This window comes from Callorhinus ursinus, unplaced genomic scaffold, assembly GCF_003265705.2.
Source record: "Callorhinus ursinus isolate GAN/ISIS: 27379988/994484 unplaced genomic scaffold, GSC_fseal_2.0 scaffold47, whole genome shotgun sequence".
In the NCBI taxonomy this organism is placed as follows: Eukaryota; Metazoa; Chordata; class Mammalia; order Carnivora; family Otariidae; genus Callorhinus; species Callorhinus ursinus.
The window spans coordinates 8,445,361-8,469,797 of NW_027397109.1; the positions used below are offsets into that span (position 1 = coordinate 8,445,361).

At 41.0% G+C, this 24,437-nt stretch overlaps 2 protein-coding genes across 2 annotated transcripts in view; one reads left to right on the forward strand and one right to left on the reverse strand.

Annotated features, from left to right (window-relative positions):
* Positions 1-3,698, reverse strand: part of MCEE (methylmalonyl-CoA epimerase) — a 28,080-nt gene extending 24,382 nt beyond the window's left edge. Inside the window, exon 1 of the mRNA XM_025893262.2 lies at positions 3,490-3,698. Coding sequence (XP_025749047.1) covers positions 3,490-3,550 — 61 coding nt within the window. The 5' untranslated portion in view covers positions 3,551-3,698. The remainder of the gene's footprint in view (positions 1-3,489) is intronic.
* Positions 3,699-3,886: 188 nt separating this feature from the next.
* On the forward strand, positions 3,887-23,372 carry MPHOSPH10 (M-phase phosphoprotein 10). Its single transcript, XM_025893227.2, has 11 exons — positions 3,887-4,096; positions 5,715-6,387; positions 6,931-7,085; positions 7,571-7,742; positions 10,205-10,346; positions 11,722-11,789; positions 13,837-13,974; positions 15,839-15,949; positions 21,314-21,421; positions 22,507-22,737; positions 23,132-23,372. The coding sequence occupies exons 1-11, from the start codon at positions 4,008-4,010 to the stop codon at positions 23,279-23,281; spliced, it is 2,037 nt and encodes a 678-aa protein (XP_025749012.1). The 5' UTR covers positions 3,887-4,007; the 3' UTR covers positions 23,282-23,372.
* The last annotated feature ends 1,065 nt before the right edge of the window (positions 23,373-24,437 follow it).

Consider the following 24,437-nt stretch of genomic DNA (forward strand, 5'->3'; position numbering starts at 1 on the left):
ATAAGTATAGAGGTTCAGGTTGGGATGATGAAAAAGTTCTGGAGATGGATGATGGTGATGGCTGCGCAATATGAATATACAGTCGACTCTTGAACAAAATGGGGGGTTAAGAGTGCCATCCCCCAACAGAGTCAAAAATCCACATATAACTACTTAAAATCTTAACTGTTGACCAGAAGTCTTACTGATAACATACAGTCGATTAACACACATTTTGCATGTTATATGTAATATATATGCTATATTCTTACAATAAAGCTAGAGAAAGGAAAATGTTAAGAAAATCATAAGAGAAAATATATCTACAGTACTTTACTGCAAAATTGTGAGTATAATTGGATCCATGCAGTTCAAACCTGTGTTGTTCAAGGGTCAACTGTATTTAATGCCACTGAACTGTACAACTATATATGGTTAAAATGGGAAATTTTGTTATGTACATTTAACCACAATAAAAGAAAAAGTGGGGTTATTTAAGCTTCAAGCATCTAAAACAGGAGGATAAATCAGAGCTGGCCTTTAGAATACACTTTTTTCATTTTACTTTTCCCTTATGACAAGATGTCTATATAATCTACCAAAAAAAAAAATGTATCTTTATTAGCATTCAATTCTTGCAATAAATGTATGACTTTTTGGAAGTTACATTCCCTTCCTCTTGGTTTCCCCCCATCAACTATGGAATAAAAGTATTTCTAAAAATACACATATAAAAATGTATCTTCTCTAATATTCAAATTATTATTTATATGTTCACTTTCAGGTTTTGTGTCTAAATGTCATATAAGCAGCATGCCTTATGGTTAAGAATGTGGGCTCCAGTGTTAAGCTGCCCTGGTTCAAATCTTGACCCTACCATTAGTTCTGTAACTTGGGCTAGTTACGTACCCTCCCTGTGTCCTTCTTTTCTCATATAGGAAGATAATACCTACCTCATAGAATTTTCATGAGACTAAAATGAATAATACATATAAAGGGTTTAGGAAAGTACCTGGCACAAAGTACATAACAAATTCCAAGAACAATCATTATTAGCACTTACAGAAAGGTTACATCAATAACTTGCTTATAAATGTAAGCATCTCTGATCATATTTTACACTTTTAAAGGAAAAAACTGACCGTGCACCTACCCTATATATGATAGTAGACTTATATTAAAAATCTTTCTCAAACACTAAAGATTACTTGTATTACTTGTATTAATGTTTTGACATACATGGTATTTCTGTATTCCCTGAATCATTTCATCAATCCACAACTTAACTACTTTTTATGACAAGGAGACTAGTCTCCTTTTACTCTGGAAAACTTATGGTGTGCGCTGTGATTTTAGAAGATCTTTGGTAGTATTTCAGTATTTAGTGACTACTAACACCCTGGTGGAATAATAATGCTGGAAGGTATTATAGGCATAGTTCTCCTTTTGCTTTTTGATACAAGAATAGTGATTTACAATTTTTTCAAGTTAAAATTAGTTGTTTATAGTAACCCTCTGACTCACCCACACTGCTCATGACTATTGCTTTGAGAACTCCTTTTAATATCATATATAAGTGGAAACTATGTAACAATTCTGCCTTTCAAGAACTGTATAAGCTAGTTATTATCCCCAATGCAGATACTCCCTAGTCTCCATACTGCTGGGATTTACCAATAGTAGAGAATTGAATCCTATGGCATACCATGATGGACCATCTTGTTGATTTGACCTCATTACCAGTAGAGACCCATGGCTTTATTTCACTGTTAGAGTTATGCAACAATACTGCCCTGTAAGCTCGCCTAAGTCTGTAATCTTGCCTAAGCAAACTGTGAAATCATGAATTCTGAAGTGGGAGTACATCATGTGCCAGCCTAGCTCTGCTTATTAGTTCTCAGGGCCATAAAATGGACATAACAGTAATAGTTCAGTGAGCACTTCAATCTTCACCATAACTCTGTGCATCAGACAATATTATTTTTCCCATTTGCAGGCAAGGAAAATAGGCCTGATTAAGTAATTTCCTCAAGGTCACACTAAGCTGGGCCTCAAGCCCAGGTCTGTCTGACATCAAAGTTGATGTTATTAAACCATGATGTTGAATCTTCTCTTTCCTCTGAAATTTTTACCATTATTTTGATTTTCAACTTTTAATATCTCCAGTGTATGTTTTATGAACAATATCCACATTCTAACAGATGGCTTTCTAAGAGATAATAAGAGATGACTCTTTGTCTTATTTTTCTTATCTTTGTTTTTTTGCAAAGGGTTACTTGCAATTGTGTGTGAGCTAAGATGCTGCTTATATCTTACCAGGGAGAGGAAGGAGGGACCAGGAGGGTGTGTTACTATAAAAACTCGAGAATCACCTATTAGATTCATTTCAACAAGCTGTACTCAGCCTATTATAATATTTTTTCATGTAACATATCACCTCTTCAAACTGATAAAGTGTGGAGACAGCTAAAACTACTATGGTGCACTTCTTTGTTATGTGGCTCATCACTTAGCCCTGGTGACTTGCAATGATAAATGTATAAGAAATGTTGTGACCGGTAAGGAAGACTATAGTGATCAATAAAGAACTGGTTAGTTGGAGATGGGACTTCAACGGATGGCTAGAGCTGTAAATTTGAATAGGTGGAATAGAGAGAGCACTATCTAGCAAACCGATCTAACATTATTAAAGGTTCATCCCTGAACACTTTCTGAAGGTTCTAAGCTGAAGGCTTTATGGCAAATGTTCAGGAGTAACTCTTGAGACATTACCACTTGGGACTCTTCCTAACAGGGAATTTCAAATTAATTGAAATAGTGGCCCTCTGATGAAGAAGAGGAAAAAGAAAGAGGAGAAAGTGGGTGGCTTGAGAGTCAGAAAACTTGAGTTTCTGTCATTACTGATCTGTCCAGCTTTTTTTTTTTTTTTAAATGGAGGTGTAGAGGACTCAAGGAACCTTCCAAATCCGTCTGCCTTTGTCTTTCCTGTTTATATACGGAATAATAAACATATTAGGGCAGGAGGGAAAAAACACTCCCTTCGTATTCTTCACACAACTGACCTCCAAGTGTTTCCAGAGGGATACTGGAAGTACTTGGGAGTTCAGCTTACGTTTTTTTAAAGGACTTGCCCTTCTTTCTGGTTTCTCGCGTCTCCTATGGTGTACTGGAAATCAACACTCAATGTCTCTCTGCCACTTACTTCATCTACTTCTGTCCCAGGCTTGCTGTCTGTCCCCTTGGGCAAGTCCTTCGCCTCTCCGGGGCCACCTACAAAGAGGGGCAAGGTCAACTGCACACACCTCCTAAGGTGGCTGTGAGAATCGAATACTAGAACCCTCACGCTAACCTGAGGCGTTCCTCGGAGATACCTTCTGCCTAAGGTGCTGATCGGGGGACAGAGCGCAGTGGACGTTAGGTGCTCTGGCCACCCGCCGCCTCCCCCAGCTCCAGGCCTCGCGTCCCGCGCGCCCCGCCCCCCGAAGAGCCCCGACCGCGCGGGGTATTCACCTACTGCGCTCTCGGCCGCCACCGCCGCCGCCGCCGCCGCCGCCTTCAACATGTACGCCATCTTTGGGAAGTGACCCAATGAACCCTGAGGTGCTTCACCCGGGGAAAGGAGCTCAGTCGGGGGGCAGGTCAACCCGGCCGGGGGCGGGGCCTACGGGGCTCGAGGGCGTGGCGAGCGTTGCTGCGTTCCTATGGTGCCGCGGGTGGGATTGTTCTTATTTTACGTATTGAAACCACCCAGTGCATCTAAAGCAGAAACTTAAACGAAAGACGCGTCACCCCTGTGGGCCCCTCAGGAATACAAAACAGAAAGTTTAGAGAAAGGCGCTAGAACTGACCAACGGCCCAGTGAAAGTTCTTGCGCTGCCATTGGCCCTATCAGGGGGTGGGTCCGGAACCTGTACGCCGCGGAACCTTTGTCTCCAGGGTCCAGCTTGCGCGAGGCGCGTCTTTGTGGCGCGGTTTCCGGGCGGCCCTTTCCTGTGCATGCGGCGCTGTGTCCCGAGTTGTAGACAGCAATGGCCCCGCGGGTCTGGCGTCGACGGACCTTGGAGCGGTGTCTGAAGGAGGTTGATAAAGCCACTGGCCAGCCAGAGTGCTTTCTCACGTAAGTGAACGGAGCCCGGGCTCGGGGTGCGGCCCAGGTCTCACGTGGGTGCGGACTGCTGGTCCCCAGCAAATTCTGGAGTAGGGGGAAGGTAAAGGGAAGCGTACATCTGTTTCCCCCAGATTTCAGATAGTTACGCTCCGCTAGCCTATCAAAAAAGTTTAAATTGTTAAATGCTGTACAGTGCGATCTCCCAGTCGTGTAGTAACCAAACTAAGCTCGATTAGGAAGGCCCAGAGCCTTCCATTGAGTCTTACGCACCCCCCTACTCTTCACACACAGGTGCGCGTGCACTAGGTTGGTTGCTCTTTTCTCCAACATGCTCCCAAACCACCCAGTGCTTACTTATTTATCATACTTTATTGAAAGTATTAAATTTGTTGTTTGTTGCAGCCCCCACGATGAGCTTCTTGAGAATTAGGACTTTAATCTCTCTTCCCAACACAAGCTCTTTGTATTTTGTTGAAGGACTTAAAAGTATGATCTATGAAAGGGTGGCTCTCAGATTTGTTTCACACCCGACCTTTCCCTTGAGCTTCAGGGGCACAGCAGCTACAGCTATATACGCTCTCAACATCTCAAATTTCTTATGTCCAAAATGACCTGTTGTTTCTGTTTTACTCTTTTATACTCTGCCCTCCCTAAAATCTTTTCCACGTGCACCTGCCTTCCCTATCTCAGTAACTGGCACCTCTGTTTTTTTCAGTCGTTCAGACATATAACTAAGCTGCTTCCTTGATATCTTCCTTTTTCTCATTTCTACCTCTTAATTCATCAGCAAATTTTTTCGGTTGTATCTTCAAACTATATTCTAAATTTGACTGCTTGTCACAGTATCTGCTGCTCTAACCCCTGCACAGTTGTTTATTGTCCTTTGCCTGGATGGCTGTGTCAACCTAATTACTGTACTTTCGTTCCTTTCCCTCAGTTGGCCATCTTTCCAAAGTGTAAATGACATCATTTTCCTCCTTTGCTTAAAATCATCTGATGGCTTCTCTTTACATTTAAAATAGTGAACTCTTACCTCTGAGCCCTGCATGATACAGCTCCCATCTACCTCCCTGGCCTTCTGCCTCCTTCACCACACTCCAGCCATGCTGGCATTTCTGTTCCTCAAACTCACCAAGTTCATTTCTATCTTAGGAAATTTGTTCTCACTGTTTTTTCTGCTTGAAATATATGTTTCCAGGTCTTTGTAAGACTGTCTCCTTATATACAGGTCTCATTTCAGATGTCACATCTTCAGATGTATTCTCTAAGCACTCTTGCCAAAGCAAGTGTTAACCATTGGCTGACTGAACGGAGTGGCGTATAATATAGCAGAGTTGAGCATTTAAGGCTAAGATTCACTATATATCTTTAAGCAAAGAGGTGTGTAATAGTTCCCTGCCTAAAATCCATATAGCGGATCATAGACTTAGTTATATATTAGTGTGGCTCCTTAGCAAGATAATACACTCTTAGGGGCCAGAATCTGTACTTAAAATTGATATTTCATTCAAGTTTGATTTTGCACAAGAGTTGGGCTTCTTTTTCCTTTTAATTCACAGTGCTTAGGTGTGGTTATTGCCTTTAATTATAAATCTCTTTAAACTTTCTCCCTGTGCTCCCTTAATAGGATTCAAGATGAATTGGCATCAAACTTCACTTCGTTAACAAAAGTACTTTATGATTTTAATAAAATATTAGAGAATGACAGGATCCACGGAAGTCCGTTAAAAAAACTGGTGATAGACAATTTTGATGATGAGCAGATTTGGCAACAACTAGAATTGCAAAATGAACCAATTTTACAGTACTTCCAGAATGCAGTTAGTAAAACCATTAAAGACAAAGACATCAGTCTTCTTCCAGAGAATGAAGAGCAGGAGTGTGAAGAGGAAGGCTCAGAGGTGGAGTCTGATGGCCAGGAGGCCCTCAAACAAGATGAGGAGGAGGAAGTGGCTGACCTGAGTGGTGATGATCCTAAAGTGGATGAGAGAGCTAAAAACTTGAGCAAAGTTGATCTGAGGAAAAGTCCAGTTTTCAGCGATGAGGATTCTGATCTTGATTTTGATATCAGCAAATTGGAGCAACAGAGCAAGGTGCAAGACAAAGTGCCTAGGAAACCAAGAGAGAAGTCCATAGTAGATGATAAATTTTTCAAACTGTCTGAAATGGAGACCTTTTTAGAAAACATGGAAAAGGAAGAAGAACAAAAAGATGATGAGGAAGAGGAAGACATTGATTTTTTTGAAGACGTTGATTCTGATGAAGATGAGGGAGAACTGCTTAGAAGTCAAAAACCTAAGGTAAAGTTTTGGGAGAAGAGAGAGAGGACTTTCTACCTCCTTAAATTAGATTTTGTTCTATTTCTTGAGAAGAGGTTTAAAATACCTCAAAACTCACCAGGGTGTAAATGAAATATAAGATCAGTTGAAAACAATGGACTAGAAAAATTAAACCAAAGCCATCATTTCCTTATCACAGAATATTTGTTTTGTAGTATAAGAACCATAATCACACATGTTAGAGGTATTCAGAATTTCCCTCAAACATATTCTCACCAAATGCTAAAAATAATAATAGAGGAAGGCATTTGTATACTTTAGGCAGGGATATTTTGGAAATAATTATAGTTAGAAGCTTTAGAGTTAGGAATATTGTGCTCTGTCTTACCAGTTATAAATGAATCTATGCTTCCTTCCAGTTTGTTAAAGTCTAGTAGTTCTTACAGTTTTATGGTAATGTTGTCAGTTACCAGTTCCCCCTATGTAATACGCATACACATATACGCATGATTTAACGTGTTCTTCTGTTCTTAATTGAAAGTTTGAAAAGTCTTTTTACTTTAGTCAGGTAAAAGTTCCAGAAACTTGAAATACAAAGACTTTTTTGATCCAGTTGAAAGTGATGAAGAACTAGCAAGTGTTCATGACGATGAACTGGGTTCAAATGAAGATGAGGAAGAAATTGCTGACGAAGAAGGAGAAGGGAGCATTTCTGAAACGTGAGTATTTTGAATCCTGTAAGCTAGAACCATCCAATTATATGTGTGTACTCATAATTGTCAAATATGTTTGTCCTAAGAAGTTATATTCTCTAAGATCAGATAGTTACAAGGTAGCCAGAAGAAAGTCTCTGAGTTTAAAGGGGCTTTAAAGATGATCCGATGAAGATAAATATCACTGGCAGTGGCAATCAAACCTTTATTACAAGGAGCTTTTGTTTGCTTTTTGTTCCAATAAAAATACCTTTACTATTATTATTGTGAGATACATTTGTATTATAGATTGAGGAGTAATTTATTTTTTATATATTGCACACTTTTTGTTCTGTTTCACCTGAATAATAATACCTTCTGTTCCTTAATAACTGAATGACTTTGGAATTCTATTTGCATGAGGTATATAGAATATCTTTTCTAGAGAATTGGTTTTGTTTTCCTAATGAAAAATAGTGTATTATCCTTTCATAAGTGTTTTGGTACTATAGTGATGAAGATAATGACCTTGAAGAGAGTGAAGACAGTAAACAGCATAAAGAAACCTCGAAAAGAGTGACCTTTGCTTTGCCAGATGATGAGGAAAGTGAGGATACAAATATCTTAAATGTACAGAAAGATTCTGATGAAGTTAAATCCTCTTTTGAAAAAAGACAGGAAAAGGTAAGAATTGGGAATTAAAGGAATTTTTTATATGTTTACCAGAACTGTGCAACTCACAGATAACTAATCTACTCTTGTTCTTGGTGGAATGCTTACTTATCCTTTATTTATTTATTTATTTTAAAAAATATTTATTTATTTATTTGACAGATCACAAGTAGGCAGACAGGCAGGCAGAGGGAGAAGGAGAAGCAGGCTTCCTGCTGAGCACAGAGCCTGATGGCGGGGCTTGATCCCAGGATGGGGGGGATCATGACCTGAGCTGAAGGCAGATGCTTAAAAACAAAAATCTGGGTGCCTGGGTGGCTCAGTTGGTTAAGCGACTGCCTTCAGCTCAGGTCATGATCCTGGAGTCCTGGGATTGAGTCCTGCATCGGGCTCCCTGCTCAATGGGGAATCTGCTTCTCCCTCTGACCCTCCCCCCCCACGTGCTCCCTCTCTTTCTCACTCGCTCAAATAAATAAATAACATCTTTAAAAAGAAATAAAAAACAAAAATCTTGGTGCTACTCTCTACCAGACACTCTATAAAAATCCCCATGTGGATGGTAGCTAATTTGCAAAAATGCTGTATTTCCCAACATGTGGCTTTCGATTTGTGTAAAAATGTGTTTTTTCCCTCTGTCCCTGGTTTCTTTATACTAATGGCTTTTTTTTTTTTTTATTAGCTATCCTGTGAACCTCTCTTTGTAGCTGTTTCAACTGCTCATAAGGATACTGCTTCTTTGAGATAATTTGTAGATGGCTTCACATAGTCTGAATGTTAATTCCATCTCAGACACATCTTCCAAAGTTGATAAAAATTATTTCCTTATGAAATGATTTCAGACAAATGAAGTGCCATTTGCAAAAAATAGATATAGCCTGGCTCCAATCATTTGTCTTTGCCATTTAAACACATTAAAATTATATCACACAATTCGAAATGAGACTAGGCAAATAATCAAATATATCAAGGATATCAAAAGAATTATTAGAAAAAGAATGAGTTAAGTCCATGATTGTCAGATTGTTCCTAGAAGAGAGAGAAGATTTAAAGGAGGGGGCGGGCAGCATTGGGAAAGAAAATATGAAATTGCATTGAGTTAGTGTCCTAACCTCCCTGTGTCTTCTCAAAAAAAAGAAAAGAAAAGCAGGTTTAGTTTTACTGGAGAATTATATCAGACTTTCAAGAAATACATAATTGAATGTTGTTTGATCAGTTCCCACATATAAAGAGTAAAGCTTCTAAACTTTTTTTCTTGTGAAGCTATTACAACATGATACCCAAACCTGACATTAAAACACTCACACACAGTTTCATTTATGAATAGTGATGTAAATATCCAAAATAACACAGTGAAAGACTAACACCACCACAAACAAATGGGCCTCATTTTCTTGACTCAGGATTAGAAAATCTATTAATATAATTCTTGGTTTTAACAGAATAACAGAATAAGGAGAAAACCATATGGTTCTTATATGTCAAAAAGACATTTGATGAAATTTAGTATTCATTCCTAATTTTCACTTTTATACAAACCCATCTAGCCAGAAAGTGCTGTCATGCTCAGTGGTGAAATTCTAGAAATACCCCTTTAAAAGGAAGAATAAGAATGTCCACAATTACTGTTACCACTGTTTTTTAACATCCTTGTAGAAGTATTAGTGCAACTACAAAAGAGAAAGATAAGAGGTAAGAAAAACTAAAGTGAGCATTAATATTTGCAAAAGATACTGGAAAAACCTAAGCAGATGAATGAAAGCTATTAGGAAAAATACGAGAACTCAGTAAAGTGACTGAGAAGACTGGCATTCTGAACACTATAAAGTCATTATAGATGTCTTTTAGTAGTTAGAGATAATTTGGATTTGGGAGTGGGGTCAAAAGAGGCTTCTTCAGTTACTGATATTCTAATAAATTAATCTTGTAATGCTCTAATATTAAATTAAAATTGATAGTGGCTTGTGAATAGATAGACCATTAGACTAGAATAGAGCCCCGAAATCTACCCAAATTCTTCTGGGGGAATTCAGTATATTATAAACGTGGCATTTCAAATCAGGGAGGGAAAGAGGAGGGTCATCTGCAGCTCATCACGCCACCTCAGGTATCAGGAATAGGAGGTCACTGTTGGCTAGTAATAAAACGGTGGCAAGAGCAAAACAAGCGTATTGAGGAATAATGCGTTTCTTGTTTTTGTGCTTTTAAAGATGTTAGTTGAGGGGTGCTTGGGCGGCTCGTCACTAAAAGTGTCTGTCTCTGGCTCAGGTCATGATCCCAGGGTCCTGGGATCAAGCCCTGCATCGGGCTCTCTGCTCGGCGGGAAGCCTGCTTCTCCCTCTCCCACTCCCCCTGCTTGTGTTCCCTCTCTCACTGTCTCTCCCTATGTCAAAAAAAAAAAAAAAAATTGTTTGTTGCTTTTATTTAGCTATAATTCTGATTTTGTTTCCTAAATGTGTAATAACTTTTTCTCTTAGATGAATGAAAAAATTTCATTTTTAGAAAAAGAGTTGTTGGAAAAAAAACCTTGGCAGCTTCAAGGGGAAGTGACAGCTCAAAAGCGCCCAGAGAACAGCCTCCTAGAGGAGACTCTGCACTTTGACCACGCAGTCCGCATGGGTACGTGAGCCCACTGGGCTCCTGCAAGCGTGTGTTTCCGCGCTTTTTTACGGTTCTATTTCATAGAGAAGAAGTTTTATTTATTTCCCTCCAACTTTTCATTTTAAAAACTTGTAGTATCATATGATCTCCCTGCTATGAGGAATTCTTAATCTCAGGAAACAAACTGAGCGTTGCTGGAGTGGTGGGGGGTGGGAGGGATGGGGTGGCCGGGTGATGGACATTGGGGAAGGTATGTGCTGTGGTGAGCGCTGTGAATTGTGTAAGACTGATGAATCACAGACCTGTACGTCTGAAACAAATAATACATTATATGTTAAAAAAAAAAAACAAAAAACAAAGATAGTAGGAAGGAAAAAAATGAAGGGGAATCGGAGGGGGAGACGAACCATGAGAGACTATGGACTCTGAGAAACAAACTGAGGGTTCTAGAGGGGAGGGGGGTGGGAGGATGGGTTAGCCCGGTGGTGGGTATTAAGGAGGGCACATTCTGCATGGAGCACTGGGTGTTATACGAAAACAATGAATCATGGATCACTACATCAAAAACTAATGATGTATTGTATGGTGACTAACATAATAAAATTAAAAAAAATTAAAAAAACTTGTAAACATACAGAAAAGTTGAAAAAACAGTACAGCAGACATACAGATGCTGTTCACCGGAATTCACCGGTTAACATTTTATATATTTGCTTTCCCTTCCTTGGGTATGTAAGTGATCGAGGGTGTGTACTTTTTTCCCGAGTCACTTGAAAGTAACTTATCAATATCATGATTCTTCGCTCCGAAGTACTTTCACATGTATCTTCTAAGAAATAGGACATTCTCTTACATAGCCACAGTACTATTAATTCACCCAGGAATTACTAATATGCTAGTTAGTGCCTACAGGGTACCTAATGTGTAATTTATAATGATTTCTGCTAGTGATCTGTGTGCATTGCCTACTGTCATTGTCTGCCGATCAAATTGTGTACTCTAACCAGAAACCCTGGTCATCTCATCAAATTCTTTCTTGTACCTATGAAGTCAAAATGAATTTCCATTTTATCCAGTTCTAGAGAGAATAAAAAAGTTGAGGAGAGTCCCCAGGTGCATGGACTAAAAGTATTAGTGCTTATTACCAGATACCCTCTAGTTTTGTGGTTCTCAAACTGGAGGGAGCATCAGAAGAGCTACTTAAACACAGAGAGGGTGGCCCTTCTCCACTCCCACCCCCAACTTTCTGATTCAGTAGGTGTGGGATAGAGCCCAAGAATTCACATTTCTAACAAGTTCCTAGGTGTTGATGCTGTTGGTTCAAGAACCACCCTTTGAGAACCACTGGTCTAGTTTCTATCTACCTAATGAGTACATGTTATATTTCCTTTAGCACCTGTGATCACAGAGGAAACCACCCTTCAACTGGAAGATATCATTAAGCAGAGGATAAGAGATCAGGTCAGTAAGAATGAAACTTAACAATTTAAAATTCACTGAAATTTTTAGAAATAGGATGAGACTATTTTGGGACCATCACTCTTCTTTGTTTTCATAGAAATTTTGTTTATCAATTCTTCATTTAAAGCCCTAAATCTACCCTGAAGTCTATACTAAGTATACACTATCCTCATCTTTTGTTGTTGCTTTTGTTGTGTGAGACACTGCCTTTCACTAGTGCTCTGGAAAGATGGGCAGTTGTTCGTGAGGAGAAGGGGACAGCCAGAGCCGCTGCCAGTCTTCCTTGCCCCTTGTTCACCTTTCTGGTGGTGCCTGGTGAAGCTGGTGGAGGGTGATAGGTATGGTGACTGGTTCTGACCTGATGTGGTCATACTTGGGACCTTTCATCTAGGCACAGTATCTGCTGGGACAAATAAAGGGTTTATTTTTTTTTCAAATGTTAAAAACCTAGCAAAAGGGCACCTGGGTGGCTCAGTGGGTTAAGCATCTGCCTTCGGCTCAGGTCATGATCCCAGGGTCCTGGGATTAAGCCCGGCATCGGGCTCCCTGCTCTGCGGGGAATCTGCTTCTCCCTCTGCCTGCTGCTCCCCCTGCTTGTGCTCTCTCTCTGTCAAATGAATAAATAAAATCTTAAAAAAAAAACAAACCTAGCAAAGTTTTTTTTAAGAATTGATCTTAGATTCCTAGAGCACCCACTTAAAAAGTATAGGAAGATAATCAAAAACACAATTGATACATTAAAATCGAATACTGAAAAGTGTTTCAATAACCCCAAATGAGGAAGGAAAGGACGCATGTGATGATGGAGGTTGAGAAATCCCATGGTTTGCCATCCACGAGCAGAAAACTAGGAATGCTGCGTCCCGAGACCTGAGGACCAGGGGAGCTGGTGCTGAAGTTCCAATCCGAGTCCAAAGGTCTGAAAACTAGAAGCACTGATGTCCAGGGACTGGAGAAGATGGATGTCCCAGCTCAAGCAGAGAGCAGATTCACCCTCCCTCCCACTTTTTGTTCTGTTTGGGCCCTCGGTAGATTGGATGATGTCCACCTGCATTAGTGAAGGCATCTTCTACTCAGTCTACTAGTTCAGATACTGATCTCTTCCAGAGACACCCACACAGACATACTCAGATACAATGTTTTACCATCTAGGCATCCCTTCACCCAGTCAAATTGACACATGAAATTAACCATCACAATGGGCAACTGGGAATGAAACCTGCTGGGGACCCCTGAGGATCTATGTAGAATTTGTCTCAGATTTACCCCACTGGGAATGGATCTGCTGGAATATTTATCCACTAAACTCAGTCCTTAACTGGTCAGGAGCTGCCTCTGGAGGTGTTAAGTGCTAGACACCTCAGAGCTGTCTTGAGCGCAGGCAGGCAAGATCCTCTGGCATTCCAGAAAACCCACAGGATAAGCAGAGTCCCAGCTTGATATGGGAAGCTGTCAGCATGTACAGACATGGTTTCACTGCAGCTACAGGTGAACTCAGAGATGGGCCGGAGATATGAAGCAGGGCGTCTACACACTCTGCTACACAGGTGTTCAATAAATATCAATCACATGGGAAAAGAAAGAATTGATCTTATTTTGTGAACTTAGAATAAAACAGGGTGTGTGACATGTACAATAAGGGATGGCTTTAAAACGTGTATGATGTTTGCTCCAAATAGGAAGAGTTTGAAGGGTAGATACTATATGTGGACTATCCTTAAATTTGAATGCAACAAGACAAACAAAAAGTACTGACTTTTAAACAAACCATGATGGGGAAATGGGGAATTAAAGTTGGTAACGAGGAGAAAGATGCACTTAAAACAAAAACAAAAAGGAAACTTAAGTAATGCCCTCTTTGCTTTTCATTAATACTTATTTTTTTGTGACTTGAATAGTCATTTTGCAGGTTGAAATTAATTACTTCTTGCTATAATTTGCTTACTCTGGATTGACCATAAATATTCCAGGGGAAGAGTCTTATGTGAGCCTAGAATGAAATGATAGATTCTGTTAATTTATGTGCCTTCCAACGTTTACATTGCAGGCTTGGGATGATGTAGTACGTAAAGAAAGACCGAAAGAGGATGCATATGAATATAAAAAACGTTTAACGTTAGACCATGAGAAGAGCAAATTGAGCCTTGCTGAAATTTATGAGCAGGAGTACATCAAACTCAACCAGGTAAGGAAGCCCAGAAGGCAAAGCCATCATTATTAAAAAAAGAGAAGTAGAGAATCAGTTCTACTGATTCCACCCTGGTGGCTGAAAATCATGAAATAAATCTTGAGCCCTTGGTTCACCTCATTTAAATGTGAGACAGAGTATGTTAAGGATAGAGGGGTTATAATATTGCCACTGAATTTGAGGGGGTAGGAGAGCTTATTTTGCAATTATTCATTGGTCACCTAATTGTTCCACAGCTAATTACTAACTTTCCAGCAATTATTATAGTAGTCCTACAATTTTAAAATCAGTTCTCATTAATACTTTAGAAGTTATCTGTGAAATTCATTCAGATTTTTGGTCTGGTGGGTTATTTGGTTTTTGATTCTTGTTTCTTTTCACCCTGGTTAAAATAGGACAAAGTCGTATTTCCAATCATACTATATTACCAGTATAGTAATTGAATTATTCCTTTACACTTGATTTATTGAGAATGTGGTCAGTATGTGCTTGGGGATGAGATGGCGTTTTTATTTGCAAAAGCCATTTAAGATTTCTGCCAGATTTGATTAATTAATGTCACTTTAGCAGCAGTAGCCATCAGTGCCCTCGATGCCACTGTTAAGTTGAAGATCTGGAAAGATTTGAATTAGTTCTTCCTGGCTGCTTTGCAACCCAAAGTGGTAGTTGAAGGAACATGTCATTGAACATTGCCTGGCTACTTTGAGAGGGTTCAGTAAATACAGAAAGCATTTTGTAACGATGAGAGTTAAAAATTAAATATGTAACATGACAGCTGTACCAGCTCTGTAAATATTAGTTTTATTTATGTCTCAGAATTCACAAGTTTTTGAGTATGGACTTAATTTAGGCTAATTCTAGAGCCATTCCATTAGGAGTTCCTCTGGGGATGATGATGAGTATTTTCTGAAGTTTTGTATCCATCCTGGAGGTAGTAAGCAAGCTGATGGTACACAGCACATGAATGAACTTCTAGTTGTATGTGTATGATTTCACAGCCATTACTAGCTGGGATAAGGCAAACAACATGTTCAGGATAAAAAAATGAGTTAAGTTAAAATAAAGAAGCACTGGCAAGTGCTTAGATGTGGCTGAAGGTGGGCTCTGATGACAGACATTGGAGACAGACCCCGATGCATCTCTGGCATCAGGGTCATGGAGGCAAAGAGCCAGTTGCTTCCCCATTCTGGTGTGTTTTGTTTTGTTTTTGTTATGCCTTAATAAAAAAGCAAATAACAGTCTTAGCCTTTTAGAATGAACATTACGGGCAAAGGGAAAAGGGGATTGTGAGCATTGGGTTGTTTCTACCTTTTGGCTGTTGGGAATAGTGTTGCTCTGAACAGATGTTTACATGTGTTTGAGAACCTCTTTTTAAATTCTCTTGGTGTTTACCTAAGGATGGAATTGCCAGGTCATATGGCAGTTCCCTGTTTAACTTTCTGAGGAGCTACCTCATTTATTTCCATTGTGACTGCACCATTTACATCGTCACCAACAGTGCACAACAATTCCCAATTCCTTAACATCCAACCCTTGTTACCCAGCTCCCTTTCTTTTAATGGTAGCTGTCTGAGTGGGAGTGGCTTAGTTCTTGACAGAAGTAAATACCAAGGGGATTAAATTGTAAGTTCTGAATCATAGAGGGAGGGGCTGCTGCCACTCCTAAAATACACACCACATTGCTTCTTTGGCTGGTGCAGGCACTGTCATGGTATTGATAACTTTGATTCTGCCTTGTGATGTGTCTTGAAGCCAAAGCCTTGATGATGAGAAATGGGGGCATACCCTTATTGACCCTTGTGTTTTGTCTGTGATGTGTATTAAGCTGCTCAGTCTGATGTTGTTGAACTTATTTCCTAAGCAAAAAACGGCAGAAGAAGAAAATCCAGAGCACAAAGAAATTCAGAAAATGATGGATTCCCTCTTCTTAAAATTGGATGCCCTCTCAAACTTTCACTTCATCCCTAAACCAGTAAGTGTGTTAACAGTTTTGTGTGTAGACAGAGCAGATACGACCTTAATTCCTCTTTGAGCTTCTGTGAGGCTAGCTCTTTGTTTGGTTTTAGGATACAAACCTGTAGGAATTTTTAGTCCTAGACAGTTCTGGCTTCCTCTGCTGATCCACCCTGATCTCCAAATGGGCCCTTGCCAGACCTAAAGTCTTAGCCATGGGGTCTCTTCATTTCTCACACTTTTCTTATTGTTCAGCCTTCAGTTGTATTTTCATCCTGTGGTTGGTCTGGAGACTTGTAATGTCTGTACCTGGTATTTTCTGAATACCTGCTATTTGCCATATTAAGTTCTTTATGTTAACCCCTTTTCCCCAATTTTATTAAGATATAATTGACATGTAACACTGTGTAAGTTTAAGATGTACAACAGTGGCTTGATAATATAGGTTCCCCCACCACCAGAAAGCAAAATGTTACTATAAAACCTTTCACAAACCTAAATGGGGTAAAGCAAAAAAGCGATTACCATTAATTAAATGGAATTTTTTTTTTTTTTAGCTTTTCAGACCCCCAAAAATAACCTGTTCTAGGCTTTTCTGATACTTTAGGACCAATCTCGTAATGGATGCACAAATAAATCAAGATAAAGCACAGATGCTTGAAGACACTGTTTAAAGCTATGGTGGCTTGATGCTGAGATACCAAGTGTAGTTCCTGAGGAAGGAGCTGGGCAGGGCCACTTGCTGTAGAACAGATGCTGAATGCTATTTTTGCTTTCACTTTTTTTGTAAAAGTGAAAATTCTTTTCAGATTTCTGTCAGTTAGTAAAAACAGGTACTAATGTAGGTCTTTTTTTGAAAGCAACGTGGCCTAGTGTGCACTTTTGAAAAGCATGACATACCTGGGTGTGTATATTGGGGAATGATTACCACGGTAAGTTTAGTTAGGGGCGCCTGGGTGGCTCAGTCGTTGGGTGTCTGCCTTCGGCTCAGGTCACAATTCCGGGGTCCTGGGATCAAGCCCCACATTGGGCTCCCTGCTCAGTGGGAAGCCTGCTTCTCCCTCTCCCACTCCCCCTGCTTGTGTTCCCTCTGTCTCTCTCTCTGTCAAATAAATAAAATCTTAAAAAAAAAAAAAGTTTAGTTAATATCCATCACCCCACATAGTTGTAGTTTTCTTTTTATGATGAGAGCTTTTAAGATCTACTTTCTTAACAACTTTGAAGTATACAATACTGTTAACTGTAGTCACCCTGCTGTTTTAAAGCAGAGCAGAGTTTTATTAAAATACACTCCAAGGGAGGAGCGGGCCAGTCAAGAGAGACAAAGGCCCCAGAAACTCTGGGGTGTGGGTTTATATCATTTTTTTCTTTCGGGAGGGTCCTAGGGTGGCAACATTTCAGTGACAGGCCTGGATTATTAATGATTAGCCAAGTATTCATGTCCTTTCCAAGATGTATTCTAAGTGCCTGCAAGAGTGGGCAACCACAACATTATTTCTATTCTAGAGACATAGGTCAAATAAAGACAAATGTTGCTTTCTGCATTAAGTGCAGTAAGCACAACAAACTTAACTCTTTCTCTGCTGGGATGTTGCAACCCTAAAACTACTGCTAGATGGGTAGAATGCGGTGGTCCCTGGGCGGGGCTCTCGGGCAGGACATCTAAGGTCCATCCTCCTGTCCCGTGCCTAGTTTCCTGCCTAACCAGATCACACAGTATTTGTCTTTCTCCGTTTGACTTATCTCACTTAGCATAATGCCCTCAGGGTCCATCAGTGTTATCACAGATGGCAGGATTTCCTTCTTTTTATGGCTAAATGGTATTCCACTGCGTGTGCCTGCTCGTGTATTTATATATGCACCATATTATCTATTCATTCATCTGTTGATGGGCACTTTTATTGTTTCCATGACTTGGCTGTTGTAAATAATGCTGCAGTGATCTTGGGGGTGGAGACATCTCTGAGCCAGACAGGAGCACCAGCTTGGCTCTAGAGATGGGCAAGGCTGCTGGCTGGGATCTCGACTTGAGCACTCCTGCAAGGAGCAACAGTCTGCGAAGATCCAAGCACTGGTTGCTGGAAGCCCTGCCCTTGTTCTTCATCCCAGTCTGATCCTCAGTGGTCAAGCCCCACATCCCCGTGACACAGACATGATTGGGCCTGCCCGGAAGTGTCCTGTAGTCGTGGGGAGCTGGAATGCCACCTTGGCCTCTCTTCCCACTGGAGAAACCATAGGCCAGGTCTCTCTCAATGGGGCACTGTGCCAGCCTGGGAGAGGGATGATATGGTGAGAGTGTAGCCTCTCCTACCCTTCTAATGTAGTCCTTCTCAGTCTCTGTGGTGGGGGAGGGTTGCTTCAGCCTTACCCTCCGGTTCTGGGATTTTCCCAGTGCTATCTCGTCTATGGATAGTTGCTAGTTAGTTGGTCTTGTGAGGAGGACTAAAGTTGGGATTGATGATGGTAGTGGCCCTGCCCATTAACTCTTTATCCACAAAACACTAAGGCAGATAGTAGTCTTTCTGTTTTGCAGATGAGGAAACCAAGGCTTATTAGGACATTGGGAGGGTTGGATCTAACTGTGGGTCTGTGTTCTCCCCGTTGCATCATGTTCCCTGCACCAGGCCCAGATCTCCAGTATCTTGTCTGTCTGACTCCCCCACGCTTGGCTCAGTGCTTCTTTACTTTTTAGAGCTTCCTTTCCTTCTCACTATCCTCTGTGAACCCATAAAATATGCTGTGCCATCCTTTTGGTACTTGTTCACCTATTGCCCCTTTGTGTCCCTTGTGTTTTCTAGAAATGAGGTATCATGAATTTCAGGGACTAGTCTAGAAGTCAGAAACCTGAATTTGATTCTGCCCCTAACTAGCTTTGTGAATTAGGCAAATTGCTTCACTTTTCATCTATACAGAAGAGGTAATCACCAAAATCCTTCTAATTCTTTGATGGTTAGGTGTTTTGTCATGTGTGAGTATCTTGTCTTTTCAGACAATCAGCATTTATCACCTGCTTTTTTGTTTGTTTGTTTTTGGTTAATCAGGTGTAATTTATGACAGTAAGTTTTTGGTGGCAGAAGCCATCTTTAGATACCAAAGCGCCTAGTGTGGGCTATGTAATAGATGAAGAAAAGAGAGGAATTTTCAACCCCTCTTGGCCAGCAGGTCTTACTGTGAAAAAGTTATGGATGTGAGGAACATGATCCCTTCCTGTGCCTTACAAGGCCCCATGTGATCTGGTTCCCTCTCACCGCTCTCGTCTCCACAGCTTTCTGCCCCCAGCCACACTGGTCTTCTTCCAGTGCCTTCAGTGGGGCAGAATGCCCCCCTTCCTCACATCTTCCTGCTGGGCTCTCTCCTCTGCTTGTTAGGCTGTACTTCCTTCTTTCCATGGCTGGCTCCTTCCTATCTCTGTGGTGTCAGGTTGAATGCCGTCTCCCTCCTCCCTCATAGCACTATGATCGCCATTGGTCAATTGCCGATCGTCCTGTACTCGTTTCCAAGCCAGCACAAACGTGTTTTGTTCACCGCTGTTTCCCTGCTGTGTCCATCACACTTAACACGGAGCCTGACATGGGGAAGTACTCAGACTTTCCTTGGAACCTTGGGAATTGAAGAAGGAGGGAATGTATTTGGGCCTACATGACCCAGTTTGAAAGCCTTTCTTATTTCTCTTCAGAAGTATAGAATTTTTGGTACAGGTTCCCCTTAATTTGAACTTTTTTTTCATATTCAGTTTCATATTTCATGATCCCCTTAAGCCCTGTTGACCATTCATCATTTTTGTTGTTCTTGTTATTTTCTGGGCTATCTCCCATTTTCTCTGTATTTCTCTTTAAATTGTAGAATGCAATACAATGTTCCTAATAAATAAGTAAACAGTGGTGCAATGGAAGAAATTATTTCTTTCAGACGCTGACATTTTTTTCTGTTAGAATCCAGGATCCTGTTGTGTGAATGACTTATTGTTGTTGTCTCTGAAATTTTCTGGGGCACACATCTGCTAGTTGATTGTCATATGGCCAGGACTGCGGTAAGGAAAAGGGGTGTGTGAAGGAATCAGTGACACTCTCTGCAGTAGAGCCCCTCTCTCCTCAGTCCTGTGTTCTTTCCAGGACACACTTCCATCTTTTACTCCACTCAAGCGACAGAGTCCCTGTCCCTGTCCCCTGGTGCTCCTCAGAAATGTGCAAGAATTAGATGCAAAGAGCATTAGTGTAAGTGTTAGGTAATAATCACTGGTGTCCTGTTATTACCATGATCAGCATGAAGCTTGTTTTAATTTCTGTCTTTCCTGGGCATTTCTTTCCAAAAAAAAAAAGGCTCTTCAGTTAATATTGCATAACATTTCTCCTTTTTACAATTAATAGGTTTGATTTACTTCAATACTGTTTTAGTTTTCCAAAGCAGTTCTGTATCATCTCACATTTGTTTGTAAAGCTATGTTTTCAGTAGCTGGAAGATGAGAAAATTTGTTTATCAGGTAGCCTATTTTTGACTCTTGTTCTGATAAGCATTTTTCCTTGCATCTTTTTCTATATATTTCTTATAGCTGGCCTTTTTTCTATGACCAAAGGCAGGATAATATTCACAAAAATCAATTTATTTAACATTAGATAGGATTGTTGGAAAATGTCCACATCCGTGGCAGATGGGAATAGTTTAGTGTAGTAGGCGAAAGAACTGGTGTTTGGATATGGCAGAAATGTCCTGCAAACATGTAGAAATAGGTCTTGGTGCAGCAGTGAGACAGAGAAGACCCTCAAGTACTCAGATATCAGGATTCCTCAAGCAGGAATGCCCACCAACACTGCCATCATTTCAGTTAGCTTAATATTTTTGCCGTCAACCATCTCACATTTTAAATAATCTCCATAAACTTTTATTTTTTTTAAACCTAGGAGAGCTTTTTTTAAAAGATTTATTTATATGTGAGTGAGTGAGTGGGGGGAGGGGCAGAGAGAGAGAATCTTCAAGCAGACTCCCTACGGAGCATGGGCCCATATACGGCACTTAATCTCATGACTTATGAGATCATGACCTGAGCCAAAACCAAGTCAGACTTTTAACCGACTGAACCACCCAGGTGCCCCTCCATAAAGTATTTTATGTATTATGCTTTAAATAGGGTCACACCTTAACAATAGAGAGCAAACTGAGGGTTGCTGGAGGAGAGGTGGATGGAGGGTAGGCTAAATAGATGATGGCTATTAAGGAGGGTACTTGTTGTGATGAGCACTGGGTGTTGTATGTAAGTGATGAACCACTACATAAAAATAATAGTAAAGTCAATTTTAAGGATAGTAAGAAAAATAGTTTCACAATATAAATATTTTATATTAGGACTATTTCTGACTTCCTCTTAAATGTACTGTCTCTTTTCTAGCCTGTTCCAGAGATTAAAGTTGTGTCAAACCTGCCAGCCATAACCATGGAGGAGGTAGCCCCAGTGAGCATGAGTGACGCAGCTCTCCTGGCCCCGGAGGAAGTCAAGGTAAGAAACCAGTGTTGAAACATTTAGCAATATATATATATAAGATTTTAGATTAGACATTAGATATTATGTTTATAGCTAGATCTCTATTCAGTGTCATTATCCTGGAGTTTGTAGCTTTTATTGTAATGTATCAGCAGTTTCTAAGTGTAGTCAAACTAATTGTATTACATAGTATTCAAACATCAGTCTTCTATAATCTGATATTATGAGGTACAGGTATCAGAATTATTATAAAAGCTTCTTGTAAATATCTGATGTCTATATCTTGTTATAATCCAGTTTGAATACTAGCAGTGATGTTGGGTTAAAATAAACGGTTTATGTTGCTCATAGACTAGCAATCCTTTAATATCAGCATTTCCCCCCCATTATTGTATCCGTTTGATGCTTATCAACAATGGAATCAGTGTCTAGAATAGAACATTTGGGTTATTAGAAGAAGTTGGATGTAACCAAATGTAGGCAGTCCCTGGCTCATGAACATTGGAGCTCATGCATTACACAGGAACAATGGTTTCTGCCAGGTCTCGTCTTCCCGGCAGGCCTGGCAGCACAGCTCTTTGTCCCTCTGCGCTTTGCTGCACCCACACCCACCCCTTCAGGACCTCTGCCACCTCTGCAGGTGACGGCCCTGGCAGGATAAGCTGGCAGCTGGGGGGAAGAGAGAGGACATGGATCCTCCTGGATGTTTCCCTTCCATTTCTGGGAGCCCCTCCTGCCAGCCAGTGGCTGTCCTCAGCAGCTTAGCCCCGAAGTTGTCCCTAAAGCCCATCTGGAGTCTTAAGTGCTGTAGGGTGCTTGCTTCTGGGACTGTCAGCGGGATAACCCAGCTCTCCAGGCTGCCTTTGCGATGTAGTTTGGGAGCTGAACTGCTGCTGTAAGAGTCTGCTTTGTCAAAGAATGCATTCCAGGTCTTAAAGAGCTGAGCTCCCAAAGCTCTGTGGGGTGCAGATGGGTACTGCTTACTCAACTCTTGGCGGTAGGTACAGCCCATTGGCCATGCTCTGTGGAATTGCTACTCCTCCCATTTCCGAGATGTGTTAAGTTGGATTAACTGGTATGCTGGTGGTTACCTTTAATAGGAAAAAAACAAAGCCGGAGATGTAAAAACAGCTGCTGAAAAAACAGCTACAGACAAGAAACGAGAACGGAGGAAAAAGAAATATCAGAAGCATATGAAACTAAAAGAGAAGGAGAAGCGGAGAAAACTGCTTGAAAAGAACCACCCAGACCAAGCGGAGAAATACACGAAGGCAGTGGCTTCTGAGAAGTTAAAACAGCTGACCAAGACAGGCAAAGCTTCGCTACTAAAGGTAAGGATGCAGGAAAGAAAACTGCAGGGGGCCCTCGTGGGGAAGGCGGTGGCAAGCAGTGGGTCACACCCGGCTCCATGGCCTGAGCCTGCTGACACCGCCCGCCTGCCGGTGCGAGACTGCTGGCGCCTGGCGGGGGTGACGGCCCGAACTCTGGGCCCTCACAGCACCTGGGGCCTGGCAGCCCTTGCCTTCCACTCCCTCCTCCCTTAATGTTACAAGAACATCACAGCAGCACAGAAGGCATAGAATAACTCTGTGCTAACTGGTGTGATTTTTCATAATTTCTTCTCAGTTTCTGGATTTTTATACTTTGTACGCTGTTGAAATCATTTGGCTTGTTTTACTTATAAGCAGATTTTATAGCATAAGTGTGTTATATTTTTAATTGCAGGATGAAGGTAAAGACAAAGCCTTAAAGTCATCTCAAGCATTCTTTTCCAAATTACAAGATCAAGTAAAAATGCAAATCAGCGATGCAAAGAAAACAGGAAAGAAAAAGAAGAAAAGACAGGATATTTCTGTTCATAAATTAAAGCTGTAATATATTTTGAGTATAATGTAAATATTAATGTGTAAGCTTATATTCTGTCAATTTTCTCCTTTATAATAAATTTTTTGAGAACTTTTCCTTGCATAGATGGCAGATATTTGAGAATTCCTCATTTTGAAAAGACAAACTCTAAACTGTCTTTGGAAAGCCCTGAATTGCTTCCTCTGTGAAGCTGGACCTCGCTCCCAAGGCCCTTTCCACACTGTGTCCTTGCTGGGGCAGGTGAAGGCCAGCTTGGGCACTGGCCAATGGGCAGGATTTGGTCTGCAGGCTGACCAGGGCCCAGGAGCCAGCCATCCCCATCACAGGCAGCTGTCTACAGCAGGGGTCCTCACTCTTTGGAGTCCTGACTTTCTTCTCCCACTGCCCTGTCAGCCTTTCACAAAACACTGCACATGATTTCCGTCCTTCCCCTTGGGAGGTGATCTCCCACCCACCTGAACGAAGGCTTCGTGCAGGCTCTAGGGTACCGCCCCCAGTCAGATGCATAGAGGGCAGGCAGGACCTAGACTTGATAGAAGGTGAACACAGCAAGGAAGGTAGACTGGCAGTGTGGTGAACTTTCCATGACTACCAGGTGCTCACCTCTGCCTCTAGAGAAAATTGCCTTTTGTCTGATAGGAACTCATATTATGCTTTGATGGAATTGCCCTAAGACAGCTCAGAGCAGCTTCTCTCAAAGCAGCAGGGAAAGCCCTTCTGGTTTTTCATCTACAGGGGTCTGTCAGCAGGAAGGAAGAGCTCGTGGGCGTGTGCTTTCTGCATTTCTGCTTCCTAATAAACAGAAGCTGGCCACGTCAGGGTAGAACCAGGCTGGCTGGGGCTAGATGGAGTACCAGTCAGTACTGAATTGTCATTTGTTGGAAGTTTTATTCAGGAGAGTTCTCTTCACTATTTGCCTTTGTCTTCTGAACAGTTTGAGCAACCCTGGGTCTCCATCTAGCCTTAGTGAAAGTGTCATTTCCTTAGTGATGTGAGTATTATATGGCTCGAGTTCCTGCTTTCTTTTTAAATTCAGTTTGCCAGTCCCCATTCAACTGCGAGCTTAGTTCTCTTTCCCTTGAGTCTTTTCTTCATAATCAGTCATCAGGATCAGAATGTTTGATCCTGAAGTGATGATTCACTTTACCTGTCCAAGGGCAGTTTG

Bases quoted from the DNA above. Each gene is read 5' to 3' on its own strand.
- MPHOSPH10 (XM_025893227.2), top strand. From the start codon at position 4,008: ATGGCCCCGCGGGTCTGGCGTCGACGGACCTTGGAGCGGTGTCTGAAG. The intron at 7,086-7,570 runs GTGAGTATTTTG...TTGGTACTATAG, and splicing joins GAAGGGAGCATTTCTGAAAC to TGATGAAGATAATGACCTTG. The intron at 11,790-13,836 runs GTCAGTAAGAAT...TTTACATTGCAG, and splicing joins AGCAGAGGATAAGAGATCAG to GCTTGGGATGATGTAGTACG.